Source organism: Quercus robur, chromosome 10 (assembly GCF_932294415.1).
Source record: "Quercus robur chromosome 10, dhQueRobu3.1, whole genome shotgun sequence".
In the NCBI taxonomy this organism is placed as follows: domain Eukaryota; kingdom Viridiplantae; phylum Streptophyta; class Magnoliopsida; order Fagales; family Fagaceae; genus Quercus; species Quercus robur.
The window spans coordinates 5,568,111-5,583,962 of NC_065543.1; the positions used below are offsets into that span (position 1 = coordinate 5,568,111).

The 15,852-nt window shown below is 41.8% G+C and overlaps 1 protein-coding gene across 4 annotated transcripts in view; it reads left to right on the forward strand.

The window, feature by feature from the left end:
- LOC126701548 (cysteine synthase, chloroplastic/chromoplastic) overlaps positions 1-15,852 on the forward strand; it is a 68,761-nt gene that overhangs the window by 41,505 nt on the left and 11,404 nt on the right. Inside the window, exon 2 of one of the 4 annotated variants that reach the window (XM_050399717.1) lies at positions 15,713-15,795. The exons of 1 other annotated variant lie outside the window; for it this stretch is intronic. In XM_050399717.1, the coding sequence (XP_050255674.1) occupies positions 15,713-15,795 (83 nt within the window). Of the gene's footprint in view, positions 1-15,316; positions 15,796-15,852 lie in introns of those variants that run through there. 2 more of the 4 variants (XM_050399715.1, XM_050399714.1) reach the window with 2 other exon arrangements.

A 15,852-nucleotide genomic window follows, 5' to 3' on the forward strand; every position in this document is an offset into this window, starting at 1 on the left:
GAATAAACCAAATTTACTGTTTCTTTGGTATTTACACTTTTTATATATAGAGAAGTAAAAAGTGTGTTCAATAGGCCAATTTACCAAACAATTTTGAAAATGGTAAAAAAAAAAGAAAAAAAAAAGAAGAAGAAGCAAGTGAAAGCAGAAAGAGTTGAGTAAGCCAAATTCACTGTTTCTTTGGCATTGACACTTTTTCTAGAAACACAACATAATGGTACAACATTTTCGTAACACCATTGTAAGTACATGATTTGTAACGACCTAAAATGGTACTGGGTTCGCACATAAAGAGGCCCAAACAATATCATTTGTAGAGCGTGAGTTTGAAAGGCTAGACCTTGCTCACCGGACGGTAGTTTGGGTTAGCTCCGGTCAATGAATCTCGTTCGAGGACTTTGGGAAGCTCTATGCTCCTCTTATTCTCCTTGTTTCTAGGACACCATGGCTGGGAGGACGGGTTGTCCCCCCCTCTCTCACACTGCCTCTCTTATCCTTTTATACGGGCATTTATCCTTTCACCAGCGTCCACATATAAGCTCACTTTCCTAGGACTTAAGACTTATTCTGTCAGCCCATACCTAGAGTGGTTGGGGGTGGTTGTAAAAGCTGAAGAGCATGGCTCTGTCAGGTGCAGAGTATTGAATGGCAGTAATGGCAGCTTTCCCTTTGTCCTTGGTCGTTATACTATCCAGCGTCTCCTTTTTTATTGACATAAATATTTTAGATTTTTTCCCAAACTGTTCCTATACCGTTTTTGCCATTTTTTCCAGGGGGACCTTGGATATGCCAAGGACAGAATCATCCTCGGCTGTGTCTCAAAACTATTTGGACTTTTATTACTCATCCTCGGCTATACCCTTCCTGGGCTTGGGCCTTGGGCCCCAATGTAAAAATGGGCCAAGGCCACAAATTATTGGGCCCCACAATAGCCCCTCAAAATCCTACTATCCGACCTCTTGGTCGGAGAGGAGGGTTTTAGTGATGCCAAGCCTTTATTATGGTTCGTTTAGCTCTGCCCTTCATTAATGTTGGTGTCTCTTCATCTGCTTAGGAAATGCGCCGGGTTACGAGACATTCTTCTAGATTTACACACGATGCGCTCCCGTCGTTTCAGTGTACGAGGCGCGTCTTTAATAAATTGCCTTTACGAGGCCAATCAAGTCTGACAGTTACAAATGACATTGGGGAGTTGAACAAACGCTACCTTACTTGCAGATCTTCTTGGAGATATGTACAGATTAAATGCCACTGAACTCACCTTCCATATAAGAAGCCAAACGAGAGGGTATTCCCTTCGCGTAAAGACTCTTTAACCTTCCTAAAACCTCAACCCTCAAGCTGTGCTCTAAGTCTTCCTTATCAGCATAGCCACAGCTTATAGTGTGGCACATTTGAAGTAGAAGTGGGGATGAAAAGATCATATCCTTCTCAGAAGCGTTCTGTCCCTCCGAAGCTTAAGATGGCTCGATCAGGACAGGGATGGCAGAGACTCAAGATACCTCTCATCCTCCCTTCAGCCAAAAGCCGAAGCAGAGGCTCGTCACGACAAACTTTTGGTGCGACTGAGCTGGGGTCACCCATTATCAGTACCAGCCGCTCTCTTATGAGCATAGCTAACATGGCACCAGCGTGTTAGGAGTTAGGACTGACGTAGGGACATAGTATCCCTGTTTCTTCCTCTCTTCCTTTACTGGTGCCTCCTTTTGCCTCCCCTTCTTCTTCTTTCCCATCACCAGATCCATCCTGGTGCTTTTCCTTCTTCCTCTTCTTCTCCTTTTCCACCAAGGGAGGTCCTCCTCTCAATATGGGTGCTACTGGGGCAGAATTTGGAAAGACTTCGAAGCAGAGCTTAAAAAGACTTCTGGCTGTTTGTTTGTCTTGTTGTTTTTTGTTTTTTTTGTAATTCGTTTTCTATATAGGCTTGTTTAAGCCCTTCATTGTACGCTGTAATACCTCTTTATATTAATAAAAGTCATCATTGCTTTATTTCGTATATTCTACCTCTTTTTTTTGAAATAGTTATGCCGTGAATAGACGTACTACCATATAACTTCTTTTTTTATTTTTACATTCCGAATGATGCTTAGGGTCGAAATCCCAGTTAATAAAAAGACCTTGCTCTGTGCTTATTGAAACTATCCGGCATAATAATGCTGATTTGAACAAATGATACTTAGGGCAGAAACCCTTACTAAGAAAAAAGAAAAAGATATTATGATGAGCTTATTAGAGCTGTCTGGCATAATAACGCCGACCTAAGAAAACAATACTTAGGGCCGAAATCCCTTATCAAGAAAAAAAGATATTATTATGAACTTATTGGAGCTATCGTGTACAATAAGACCAACCTGAAAATGGGTTGTATACCCCAAACTTGGACGAGATGATGGTCGAATGCTCGATGCCATGTAGGAAGTAATCATCCGAGGATATATAACCCAAAATGAACAGCCCCTGCATGTCGCTGAGAAATAAGGCGTTTCGCCATCTGCCTAATGACCTTCATAGCCTTAGCCTTTTCTGGTATCTGGTCCGAGGACTGAGCGACTTAGAATTCTTCTTAAGTAGCTGACTTTTCCATAGGTTTGAGTCCGAGGACCATGCAATACCTTGGTTCTGTCCAAAACTTGATTTTTTAAGTAGTTGGTTTCCCCATAGGTTTGAGTCCGAGGACCATGCAATACCTTGGTTCTGTCCAAAACTTGATTTTTAAGTAGTTGGTTTCCCCATAGGTTTGAGTCCGAGGACCATGCAATACCTTGGTTCTGTCCAAAACTTGATTTTTAAGTAGTTGGTTTCCCCATAGGTTTGAGTCCGAGGACCATGTAATATCTTGGTTCTGTCCAAAACTTGATTTTTAAGTAGTTGGTTTCCCCATAGGTTTGAGTCCGAGGACCATGCAATACCTTGGTTCTGTCCAAAACTTGATTTTTTAGTAGTTGGTTTCCCCATAGGTTCGAGTCCGAGAACCATGCAATACCTTAATTCTGTCCAAAACTTGATTTTTTAGTAGTTGGTTTCCCCATAGGTTTGAGTCCGAGGACCATGCAATACCTTGGTTCTGTCCAAAACTTGATTTTTAAGTAGTTGGGGGAGTTAACCCCTCGGCTATGGCGTGGGACTTTGGTTTAGGGGAATTACCTCCTCGGCTAAGCCCCTAGAACCATCCGTGCTGTTGACGCTATGAAGCGCAGCCCCTAGTAAAGGAACATAGCCCCTAGTGGAACTTTACGCTAGAACACTACAACCGGCTGTTGGAAATGACAAGGGGACTGTCTCAACCTACCGCCTGTGCCAATTTTGTTATATTTTATTTTGATTCGTAAAGAATTGATACTTTAGTAGTTGTAAAAATATTATGATGACAACAAATTGTCTTAATATTTTCACAAGAGAAATGCTATGTTTACAACATTTTTACAACAAATCATAAGTAGTATGTTGTGGGGGCTAGTTAATTAGGAAGTATTGTTAAAGCAGTATTAACTGGACCTATGGCCCTATCCGAGAACATTAGACCATCCAAGAAGGTCCAAATAATATTATAAGGAGAACAGAATAAAGAGAGGAGTAGAGACAATATGAGATAGGTCCAATAAGCATCCGAGGACAAAAGCCTTCTCGGTAACATCACGGACTTACTTCGGAGTTATACCACAACTAAGGCTGGGACATTGGACCAGAGGTAAGAAAAGAAAGGTAAACAAATATCTTCAAAAGCTGCTACCTCCACATTAAATGCCTCTCAACCAACTCTCTAGCCGCATTAATGTGGAAGTGATACCTGAACAGTGATGCCTGAACAGTGATTAAGCAGCCTTACAGCTACTGGTTGATGGTTCTAGGAGGTGCTGGATGGGACAGGAAGGAGTCCCCCGAATCTAACCTACACGTATGTGCTAAGGATGACACCAAGATTGTGATATATAACATGGAAAGATGTACTGAGAAAAGGGGGGAAAAATCAAGAAGAAGGCCTGGAACTCTTGTACAATTTGATTATTCAACAAAACCATATGATACGAACTACTTAATCTATTCCGAGGATAGATTTTCTAATCTTATTTGTGTCAAACCATCTTGAACCGTTAAATCTAATCGTTTTTCTTCTGGGATAGATCTAGTTCTTCTATCCACGCTCTACAAATTTATTGTTTGGGCCGTTGGGGTTTGAGCCCAATCCGGTTTTGGGACTAATCCAATTTCAGTCTTTACAATTGGTGTCGTCTGTGGGAAGAGCTTGATCTAGGCTAAAGGAAATCTGATTACAACGTTCACGATGGAGGAAGTAGGTCCATACCAGGCAGCAATAAGGCTGCACCAGATAGATGCTGACCTACATCTAGCAGAATCAAGGGATTCCCAACATGGCAATCCGCGCCGGAGCCTCGAACGGAGAGGGGGCTGTGAGGGAAGTGTGTGCATAACTCATACCAGTAAAAGTCAGTCTCGAGGGAAGAGTCATGTCTCCCATACAAAGAATGACAAAGATATGCAACGTGAAATTGACGACTTGAGAAGAGAGTTGCGTCACGCTCGGCGAAGACGTTCCCCGTCCAGCTTCGAACTGTCCTTTGAAGAGACAGATGGTGCTAGTTATAGACGGAGATCCAAAACTCCGCCTAGTGAGACTTTTTCCTATGAAGAGGAGCACCACCATCGACGTAGGTACAAAAGCCCACCTCGCAGAGGTTTGGGGAACAATGCCATGAACAAGGCATTGAGTCAAGTTTCTAAATCACCCTTCACACAGAACATAAAGGATGCGAGTCTTCCTCAGCGATTTCATCAACCTACATTTACCATATATAATGGTTGGACAAACCCGGTAGAACACGTTAGCCATTTCAGTCAAAGGATGGCTATTCACTCCAAAGATGACACCTTGATGTGTAAGGTCTTTCCATCTAGCTTAGGCCTGGTGGCGATGAGATGGTTCAACGGTTTAAGGGCTAACTCTATCGATTCCTTCAAAAAACTCACCCAGGCTTTTGGCGCCCGCCTTATTACTTGTAGTAAGGTTCCTCGGCGTTTGAGGTCCTTATTGTCTATGTCCATGCGAGAGGGTGAGACTCTGAAAACTTATTCGGATAGATATTGGGAAATGTTTAATGAGATAGAGGGAGAGCATGATGATGTGGCCATAAGCACTTTCAAAGCCGGTCTTCCAACCAAGCATGATTTGAGGAAATCTCTAACTGGTAAACCTGTTACTAGCGTACGCCAACTGATGGATTGGATCGACAAGTACAGAAGGGTAGAAAAAGACCAACAGTAGGGAAACGGGAAGGCTAAGGTGATCTCTCAAGAGAGGAGGGATTCCAGGTCGGACCGATACAACAATAACCATCTTCAGATAGACTTTGCTGGGCAATCAAGTTCCGCCAACACCTAGGCGGTTAATGTTGTGTTTCGGGAGCCAGTGCAACAAGTACTAGAGAAGATCAAGAATGAGCCATTTTTCAAATGGCTAAACAAGAAGGCAAGAGAGCCTATGAGACGCAATCAGAATTTTTATTGCCACTATCATCAAGATCACAAACACACAACTGAGAATTGTAGGAATTTATGGGACCATTTGGAACAGCTAGTCCGAGAAGGGAAGTTGAAGTAATTCTTGCATCATTTTAGTGGTCGGGTAAGCCAAGCAGGCTTGGAGATGCTTCTTCGAGACTCCCCCTTGGCACAATAAATGTTATTTTTGCTGCCTCAGGGAGGACTGGGTCTTGTCCCTCCAGGGTAATGTCAGTATCCCGATCTCCAGCCGAGGAGTACAGCTCAATGTCTAAAAGAGCCAGGATGGACATCCCGTTAGTTTTGGGTTTTTCAGATGAGGACAAGGTTGGAACCATACAGCCCCATGATGATACTCTTGTGGTCACGTTGAGGATTGGCGGGTACGAAGTGAAAAGGGTGATGATTGACCAAGGCAGTGCTGCTGATATAATGTACCCTGACTTGTATAAGGGGCTAGGTTTGAAGCCTGAGAACTTGTCGGCCTACAGTTCCCCTCTAGTGAGTTTTGAGGGAAGAATGGTGGTCCCAAAAGGTTAGATCAAACTACCTGTGTAGACCAGTACGGATGTGGTGGAAGTGGACTTCGTCGTTGTAGATGTTTTCTCTCCATACACGGCTATTATGGGCAGACCTTGGTTTCATACCCTGGGAGTAGTCTCCTCTACTCTACACCAGAAGGTAAAGTACCCATCCGGAGGACAAGTTTTGGAGATAGTAGGAAGTCAGGCTGTAGCCCGACAATGCTTGGTAGCGGCTATCCAACATCAGCCAGAGGCGGAGACCTCAGCTACTGCTGATAATGGTTTATAGCAATCAAAAGCCCCAGTATTACCCTTAAATGGACCGGCCAACGAGGCAAAATGCGAAGATCTGGAGAGGGTAATTGTTGGTGATGATCCGGAGAAATTCTTTCAGGTTGGGGCTAAACTGCCTTCGCAAGAGAATGAGCAATTGGCGAAATTCCTCAGAGAAAATGTTGATGTGTTCGCATGGGGTGCATATGAAGCCCCAGGTATAGATCCGAGCTTCATCTGTCATCAACTTAATGTGAATCCTTCCATTATTCCGAAGAGATAGCCACCTCGACGCCCATCAAAAGAGCATGCCGAGGCTATCAGAAGTGAGGTGGCCAAGCTCAAGTAGGCAGGGGCTATCAAGAAAGTTTTTTATCCTCAATGGTTAGCCAACACAGTGGTGGTGAAAAAGAAGAAGGGGAAGTGGCGAATGTGCGTGGACTTGACGGACCTCGATAAGGCTTGTCCCAAGGACCCCTTTCCTATGTCAAGGATAGACCAGTTAGTGGATGCAACAGTAGGTCATCCTCAGATGATTTTTTTGGATATTTTTCAAGGATATCACCAAATACCATTAGCATTGAACGATCAAGAGAAGACAGCTTTTGTCACCCCCATTGGAAACTATCATTATAAAGTGATGCCCTTTGGTTTGAAAAATGCAAGGTCTACCTATCAACGGATGATGACTAAAATGTTCGAACAACAACTGGGCAGAAACATTGAAGTCTATATCGATGATATGGTTATGAAAAGCAAAGTGGTGTCCGAACATGTGGAAGATCTTATGAGCATTTTTGGAATTCTGGGAAAGCACAAGCTACGTTTGAATGCCTCAAAGTGTTCCTTTGGTGTAGGCTCCGGAAAGTTCTTGGGGTACATGGTGGCTTACAGGGGAATTGAGGTGAACCCAGACCAGATTAAGGCCATTAACAATTTATAAGCACCTCGGAATCCGAAAGAGGTGCAGAAACTAACAGGAATGATTGCTGCATTGAGCCGATTTATCTCCAAGTCAGCTGATAGGTGCAGACCTTTTTTCCTTTTACTGCATAAATGGAAAGGATTTGAATGGACCGAGGAATGTGGTATAGCATTTCAGCAGCTGAAAGAGTACCTATCTCGGCCGCCTATCATGTCTAGTCCTGAGATGGACGAGGTCCTGTTTGCTTACCTAGCAGTTCCCTCTCATGCAGTTAGTTTTGTCTTAATACGAGAGGATAGTGGCGTTCAAAGACCAGTTTATTACGTAAGTAAGTCACTTTATGAAGCTGAGGTGCAATACTTATCGCTGGAAAAGGCCATCTTAGCAGTGGTCCATGCAACACGTAAACTCCCACATTATTTTCAGGCACACATCGTAGTAGTTCTAACTCAGCTACTGCTCAAGTCCATACTTAGAAGCACAGATTACACGAGGAGGATTTCTAAGTGGGGCACGATCCTAGGGGATTTCGACATCAAGTATATGCCTCGCACCTCCATGAACGGCCAGGTCCTCGTCGATCTAGTAGCCAAGTTCGTTGAGCTTCCAAAAGAAGCTGAGATGAAGCAGCATGACATGGATGAAAAGTCGGTTGGCCTAATCTCCACACAAGACGCCTCATCCTGGAAAGTATATGTAGACGGAGCAACAAACCAACGGGGAGCAGGAGTGGGGCTAATTCTGGTATCCCTTGAAAAGATCATCATTGAGAAGTCCTTGAGGCTGGGATTCTTAGCTACAAACAACGAAGCGGAATATGAAACTTTGCTGATGGGAATGAATATGGTCCAGAAAATGGGTGGAAAGGTAGCGAAAGTGTTCTCAGATTCAAGATTAATAGTCAGCCAGGTGAAAGGGGAACTGGAAGCCCGAGATGCAAGAATGCAGGAATATTTGAGTCAAGTTAGGCGTGTACAAACGAAATTTGAATCTTTTGACTTGTCACATATTCCCAGAGGTGAAAATACCCATGCAGATTTCTTGGCAACCCTTGCCACTTCCTCAGCGCGGAATTTGCCCCGAGTGATAATCATTGAGGATTTGTGCACTCCCACCCCAACAAGGAAGGATGTACTCCAGGTTCATCAAGTCAACTTAGCGCCGAGCTGGATGGACCCCATACTGCAATTCCTCGAAAGCGATACATTACCTGAGGAGAAAATAGAAGTCGAGAAATATGAAGGAAAGCTCCTCGGTTTTGGTTATCCGAGGACAAAAAGTTGTATAAAAGTTTTTTTTCTAGGCTGTATTTACTTTGTATACATCCGGAGATGTCAGAGTCACTTCTAGAGGAACTGCATGAAGGAATTTGTGGAAGTCACATGGGGGGAAGGTCCCTATCTCACCGGGCCATTACTTAAGGATACTGGTGGCCAAATATGCAGAAGGAAGCGCAGGAGTATGTTAGAAAATGTGACCAATGTCAGAGATTCACTCCAAACATCTACCAGCCTGGAGGAATTCTTTATCCTTTTTCTAGCCCTTGGCCTTTTACTCAGTGGGATTTAGATATCGTAGGTCCTTTTCCTAAAGCATTAGGAAACAAAAAGTATCTGTTGGTCGGCACGGATTATTTCACTAAGTGGGTCGAAGCTGAACCTTTGGCTAACATTAGAGACGTAGATGTTAAAAGGTTTATCTGGAAGAATATCGTTACGCAATTCGGAACTCCCCACACCCTTATCTAGGATAATGGCCTTCAATTTGATAGTAAAGCCTTCAGGCAATACTATTCTGACTTAAGGATAAAGAATAGATATTCCACTCTGGCCTATCCTCAAGGGAATGGGCAAGCTGAGGCTGTCAACAAGGTTATAGTCAATGGACTTAAAAAGAGGCTGAATGATGCAAAAGGAAAATGGGTGGAGGAATTGCCACTTGTCATTTGGACGTATCGAACAACGCCTCGACGGTCAACAGGAGAAACTCCTTTCTCAATGACATATGGAGCCGAGGTCGTCATCCTTCTGGAAACTAGTTTCCCAACGTTAAGGACTAGTGCATTTACCTCGGACGGTAACGATGGGCTATTAAAAAGAAGTTTGGACTTGATCGAAGAGTGAAGGGAGAATGCAATGGTCCAACTGGCTTACTACCAGCATAAACTCAAGCAAGGCTATGATACCAATGTAAAGCTGAGGCCGTTAGCTGTAGGAGATCTGGTGTTGAGGAAAGTTCTGGGAACCACCAAGAATCCAGCTTGGGGAAAATTGGGGCCTAATTGGGATGGACCGTATCGGATTACTTCAGTAGCCAGAATAGGAGCCTATTATCTAGAAGACTTAAACGAAAAAGCTGTACTCTATCCTTGGAATGTAAACAATCTGAAGATGTATTATTATTAATAAAAGTAATCTTGTTTGGTTTTCTTTTAATTTATACCAATCATACATCATGTGTTTCCACATCTATTGAAGTATTAAACAGAAACTAAGTTATGTCAGGTTCCTTGGACCACAAACTTAGTGGAAATTAATATCCTATGACATCTATTGTAGTATTAAACAGAAACTAAGTTATGTCAGGTTCCTCGGACCACAAACCTAGTGGAAATTAATACCCTATGACCTCTATTGGAGCATTAAATGGATTCAATAGAAACTAATACAACCTCTTGTTATTAAAATGCTAGCACCACACAAACTTGGGCATTTCAAAGGAGTAAACCCTTAAGTCCCATTCTCGGATCATAGGGTTTCTAATTACCTAGTAAAGATATAAATCCCAATAAGCTTGTGAGCATCATTTAATGCATATTGAGGTGCTCTAGACTTAACTTTATCCAGCTTTTGAATGCTTTCTTAAGGTTCAACTTGTTAGAATGGATATATATGTATCCAAAATATATCTATGTGATGTTATAGATTCAATGGTTATCATCCATTTTAGCTGCCAACTATAAATGTGTGTAAGTTATGTTTTTTTCTCTTGTATAAACAAAGGGCAATCAAGATGAAACTACTCAAAACCAAAATAACAAAACGAATAACACAAAAATGAGATAAACAGCAACTCAAACTGATTCCAAAAAGTAAAAATGCACACTTCATTAAAATATGTCTGGAAATAAAAAAAAAAAATCCCTTGCAAAAGTCCTAAATGTATTACAAAAGAAAGCTTATTTTTTCAGCTTAATTTGAAGCTTGGGAGTTTTGTTGGCCGGGTTATCTGCTTCCAAGGTAATTATTCCCTCTTTGTCTTTAGAAGCTCACTCAGCGGGCGTGATTGTAGAAGCCAAGTCTTGCTAAAAGCCTTGGGAAGTTGCCCCTACCTTCGGAGCGGCTACAGCCTTATCCGAGGATACTTCTTGGGAAACACCGGTCTCGTTTGTTGGTCCTTGTTGGCTGGGAGGAGGAGGATCCTGAGGCAATACTTCTAGATTTGGATCAACAGTTATAGAAGCCACATTATCTTGAGTGGAAGGAAGGTCCGAGGCTCGAATTGCAGAAGGGTAAAACACATTGTCTGCTTTCCTCAATTCAAATGAAGCCTCAACCCCAGCTCAATTAAGGGCTTCATCCCAAGTTTGGGCGCAGTAAATGCAGCACACCGTTGGGACCTCTGCCCTAAGGGTTTCCTCGGTCTCAGCCACTCCAAGGTCATAACCCTTCTGTTCGGCCTTGTCCCTTTCCTTCTCGGCCTCAACCCTTGCTTTCTTAGCTTCAGCCTTGGACCTCTCGGCTTGATCCTTTAGCCTTTGGGTTTCCTCTAATTGTTTTTTAAGGGCTTCCATTTGCTCCCTGGCAGCCTTCAATTCGTCATTTGCCTCGCGTAGACGCCTCCTCTGGTCCTCGGCTTGCCTCTTTGCGCCTTCCAAGGTCGAGTCAGCGCTACGGCGAACCTGCTCCTCAGCAGTCAACTTTTTCTTCAGCTCGGCAAGATTATGCTCAGATATAGTCAATGTCTGTATGGCTGCCATCTGTTTTTTCCTTTCATCTTCCAACTGCTGGTAGCAGTTATTGGTAATCTCTTCCAGTCTGAAAGTATTTTGGATAGCCTAAAAGGGAAGGATCAACACCATAGCCAATAAAAAGTACATATCAATAAATAATAATTACAAGTAAAAAAAAAGAAAGGGGAAAAGAGTTAACACTATACCATTCCTAAATATCTTTTGCAGTTAAGGAAGACTTCATTCTTTCTCATATTTTTCAGTTCGGCCATATCTCTTGGAAGCAACAAAGCCTCCTCCACGCCCGAGGCTACGTGGCACCCAATGCCACCATTGAAGTCCCTAAGTGATGCATCATCCCTCAAGGGCTCCCCACCGTGCATGGGTGCTATTAGCCAGGCTTGTGGCTTAGGAGGCTGAGTATCCGACCTCTCCAGGCCCCGTTGTGAGGTGTGGCTGACCTTTTGCTGCTTCGCAGCTCGTTGGGCCTCTTCTTCCCGGGTTGGACAGGATCTTCCAATATCCACCATGTCTTTCCCTTTCTGCTCCCTTCACCTTTTTGGATCAGCAGCTTCAGGTTTGACCGACTGAGGTTAGTGAGGAGCAGGAGGAGGAGATTTGGTGGGAGGAGGGGGAATCTGAGACTGTGCAAATCTCCCCGGTGCACCTTTCCCAGGCTGGTTCTCTATCAGCTCCATTAGACTCCTTTGGGGTTTCCTTTGGACACCCATTTCATCAAAAGCGTCATTGGAGTGTATAGTCTGATTAAAAACCTTGAATTCGTTCGAGTAGTCTGTCAAATCTACAACTTCCTCCGGATTTCTTTCTTCTTCTTCTTCTTCTTTTCTTCTGTCCTCCTTTTCTCTGATGTCGAGTTGGGATGAGGATGCTCCTATTGAAGGAGTGGCAACGAAAAGTGGCTGGGCGCGGAGAGTGTATCTAAGGAGTGGAACACCCTTTGGAACGACGAACCCCTGGTAGGCAACACTGATACAGTGGAGCCGAGGGTCACAAGCTCTAATTACGTATTTAGGAGCTTGGAAGTCGAACGAGAGAGGTGTGTATCCGAGGATTAAATGGGCTGCTTGGAGTTGACCGTCAGTTTCGTTCACATATATTTCGGCTTGCAATACCCTATCTAAGCTCGCTTTGTTGACTAAGTTGAGTTTGGGTTTGGTAGAACGCCTATCTACAAAATCATTAAATTAAAATGAGGTTTCATTAGAAACAAGAATATTGAGACACAAGACAAAAACTAAAATTCATGAATCTATGACTATACCCCCACCTGGTTCTCCCTCCTCTGTTGGGTAGGGCAGACCATCGTGCCATTCCCCGGAAAAGATAATGAAATCCTCCTTTAAGTTCTTGTTTGAAGTGGGAAGACACTAGATTAGCCTTACTGCGGGATACCTCGATTTGAGGTAATATCCCTACCCCTTCAAATGGTGCAGGTTGTACACCTAATTCACGTCATGGTGGGTCAGGTTTAGGTTCATTCTCTCATTTAAAGCTTCTATACTTCCCAAGACCCTAAACATGTTCGAGGCACACTGTGTGTGAGATAACCTAAAAAATCTAAGGTAATTCCTAGTAATAGTACCCATGGGAATGATCATCCCACCCTCTATGAAGGCAATCATGGGAATGACCACCTCCCCTGTTTTCCTAGTGCCGACCCACTCCTCCTGGGCCGTATACCTTACACCCACTGTTGGTGGGATCCTATACTTAGCCCTGAAACTTCTCATACCCTCCTCGGATTCAACCAGACATTTGAACTTACCCATTTTCCTAAAGGGTTTCAAAGAAAAATTAACAAGTTTAAGATGAAAGCTAAAAAGGTTTTAAGAAGACTTACAGGTTTGAAAGAGGGTCCTCGGACAAGATTCTAGTATTTGTAGATGCACAGGGAAACGAAAGAAAGAGACAGGTTCAGTGTATGAGCTCTAGGATTGTGTGATTGCTGAAAGTAAGAGAGAGAATTGATTTGAAAAGCTATTTATAGTAGCGTAGAAGTTACAAGCGAGAAAGTTCCCGCTCGTAAAACAAGAAAAACCCTTCACCGTTCGATTTACATTTTACCATTGAACGTGGGGGACAGAGGCATCGCCAAAATTTAATGCTGGCACGCTCTGGACGTCGAAGCGTCAGGAGTGTGTCCAGAGCATACAAAAAGACATGTAGGAGGTCAGGAATACAGAGTAAAACAAAAAACGAGATGGGATAAGGACAACAAAATCATCCTTTTCTTCCGAGGAGTCAAAAAGCAAGATTTTGAGGGGCTATTGTGGGGGCCAGTTAATTAAGAAGTATTGTTAAAACAGTATTAACTGGGCCTATGACCCTATCTGAAGACGTTAGACCATCCGAGGAGGTCCAAATAAGATTATAAGGAGAACAAAATGAAGAGAGGAGTAGAGACAATATGAGATAGGTCCAATAAGCATTCGAGGACAAAAACCTTCTCGGCAACGTGTATCCGAGGTAGATTTGAGTGCCATATCATCACGGACTTACTTCGGAGTTACACCATAACTAAGGCTAGGACATTGGACCAGGGATAAGAAAAGAAAGGTAAACAAATATCTTCAAAAGCTGCTACCTCCGCATTAAATGCCTCTCAACCAACTTTTTGGCCGCATTAATGTGGAAGTGATGCCTAAACAGTGATCAAGTAGCCTTACAGCTACTGGTTGATGGTTCTGGGAGATGTTGGATGGGACAGGAAGGAGTCCCCCGAATCTAACCTACACGTGTGTGGTAAGGATGACACCAAGATTGTGATATATAATATGGAAAGATGTACTGAGAAAAGGGGGGAAAAATCAAGGAGAAGGATTGGAACTCTTGTACAATTTGATTATTCAACAAAACCATATGATACGAACTACTTAATTTATTCCGAGGATAGATTTTCTAATCTTACTTGTGTCAAACCATTTTGAACCGTTAAATCTAATCGTTTTTCTTCTAGGATAGATTTAGGTCTTCTATCCACACTTTATAAATTTATTGTTTGGGCCGTTGGGGTTTGAGCCCAATCCGGTTTTGGGACCAATCCGATTTCAGTCTTTACATATGTTATTACGGGTTGTTATTGTTGAGCAAAAAAGTAATTTCATTGGTAAATTTAAATTAGAACCAATAACAATTTACCTCCTATGCTTTATTATGAAAGTGTTGTGAAAAATGTTATGAATTTCGCACTTTTTTTTTTTTACAATACCTTTATTTTTTGCTGTGATTGGTTCCAATATGATATTTTATTATTTTATTTTGGCCTATAAGGAATTAATATCTCAACAATTGTGAAAATATTGTAGCAATTTATTGTGTTAATATTTTATTTTTTTAGAGTAGCTCATATGTATATAAAAGAATAAAAAATAAAAAGCGTGTTCAATAGGCTAATTTACCAACCAAATTTGAAATTGAAAAAAAAGAAAAAAAAAAAGCAAGTGAAGGCGGAAAGAGTTGAATAAACCAAATTCATTATTTATTTGGCATTGACACTTTTTTTTGAGTAGCTCATATGTATATAAAAGAATAAAAAATAAAAAGCATGTTCATTATGCCAATTTACCAACCAAATTTGAAAATGAAAAAAAAAAAAAAAAGTGAAAAGAGTTTTTTTTTTTTTTTTTTGGAGAAGGGAAAGCGAAAAGAGTTGAATAAACCAAATTTACTATTTCTTTGACATAGACACTTTTTTTTTAGAGTAGCGCATATGTATATAAAAAAATAAAAAATAAAAAGCGGGTTCAATAACCAACTTACTAACTAAATTTGAAAATGAAAAAATAAAAAAAAGTTAGTAAGAGCGGAAAGAGTCGGAAAAAATCAAATTTACTGTTTCGCATAGGCACTTACTAACTAAATTTGAAAATGAAAAAAAAAAAAAAAAAAGTTAGTGAAAGTGAAAAGAGTTGAAAAAACCAAATTTACTGTTTTGCATAGACACTTACTAATTAAATTTGAAAATGAAAAAATAAAAAAAAAGTTAGTGAAAGCGAAAAGGGTTGAAAAAATCAAATTTACTGTTTCGCATAGACACTTTTTATATACGGAGAAATTACCGAGGAATCTACTTTGCCACACCCACAACAACTCAATAACATTCCAAGATTGAATGTATCCTATAAGAGCATTCACATTAAAGTCTTGATTTTTAAAAGAGTGGCTCACTTTTTCTGGTGAACAAAATAGAAAAGAGTGGCTCACTTTTTTCATATAAAGCCAGCGGAAGCAGAGGCAGGGCAGAGGACAACAACACAAACACCAAAAGAAAGACAAAGCAAAGCAGTAAACGAACAATGGCTGCTGCTTCGTCTGCTTATCTAATCAACTCCAAATCTGAACTCTTTGTTACCGACCCTTCTCGTACTTTGAGACAAAAAACCACCTGGGTGAGCCCCACCACAACAAACACTTTGAGGTTGTTTAGGAACACCAAGAATTCTGGAAGCAGCAGCATCAGCAGCAGCAGCAACAGCAACAAGCTCTCTTCTTCTTCTTCAGGTTGTTCTATTGTCTGCAAGGCTGTGTCTGTGAAAGCCCCCACTGAGATTGAGGGTCTCAACATTGCTGAGGATGTTTCTCAGGTCAGATTATAAACCCAATTTGTAGTCTTTTGTTGTTTTTTCAAGGATAAATTTGAG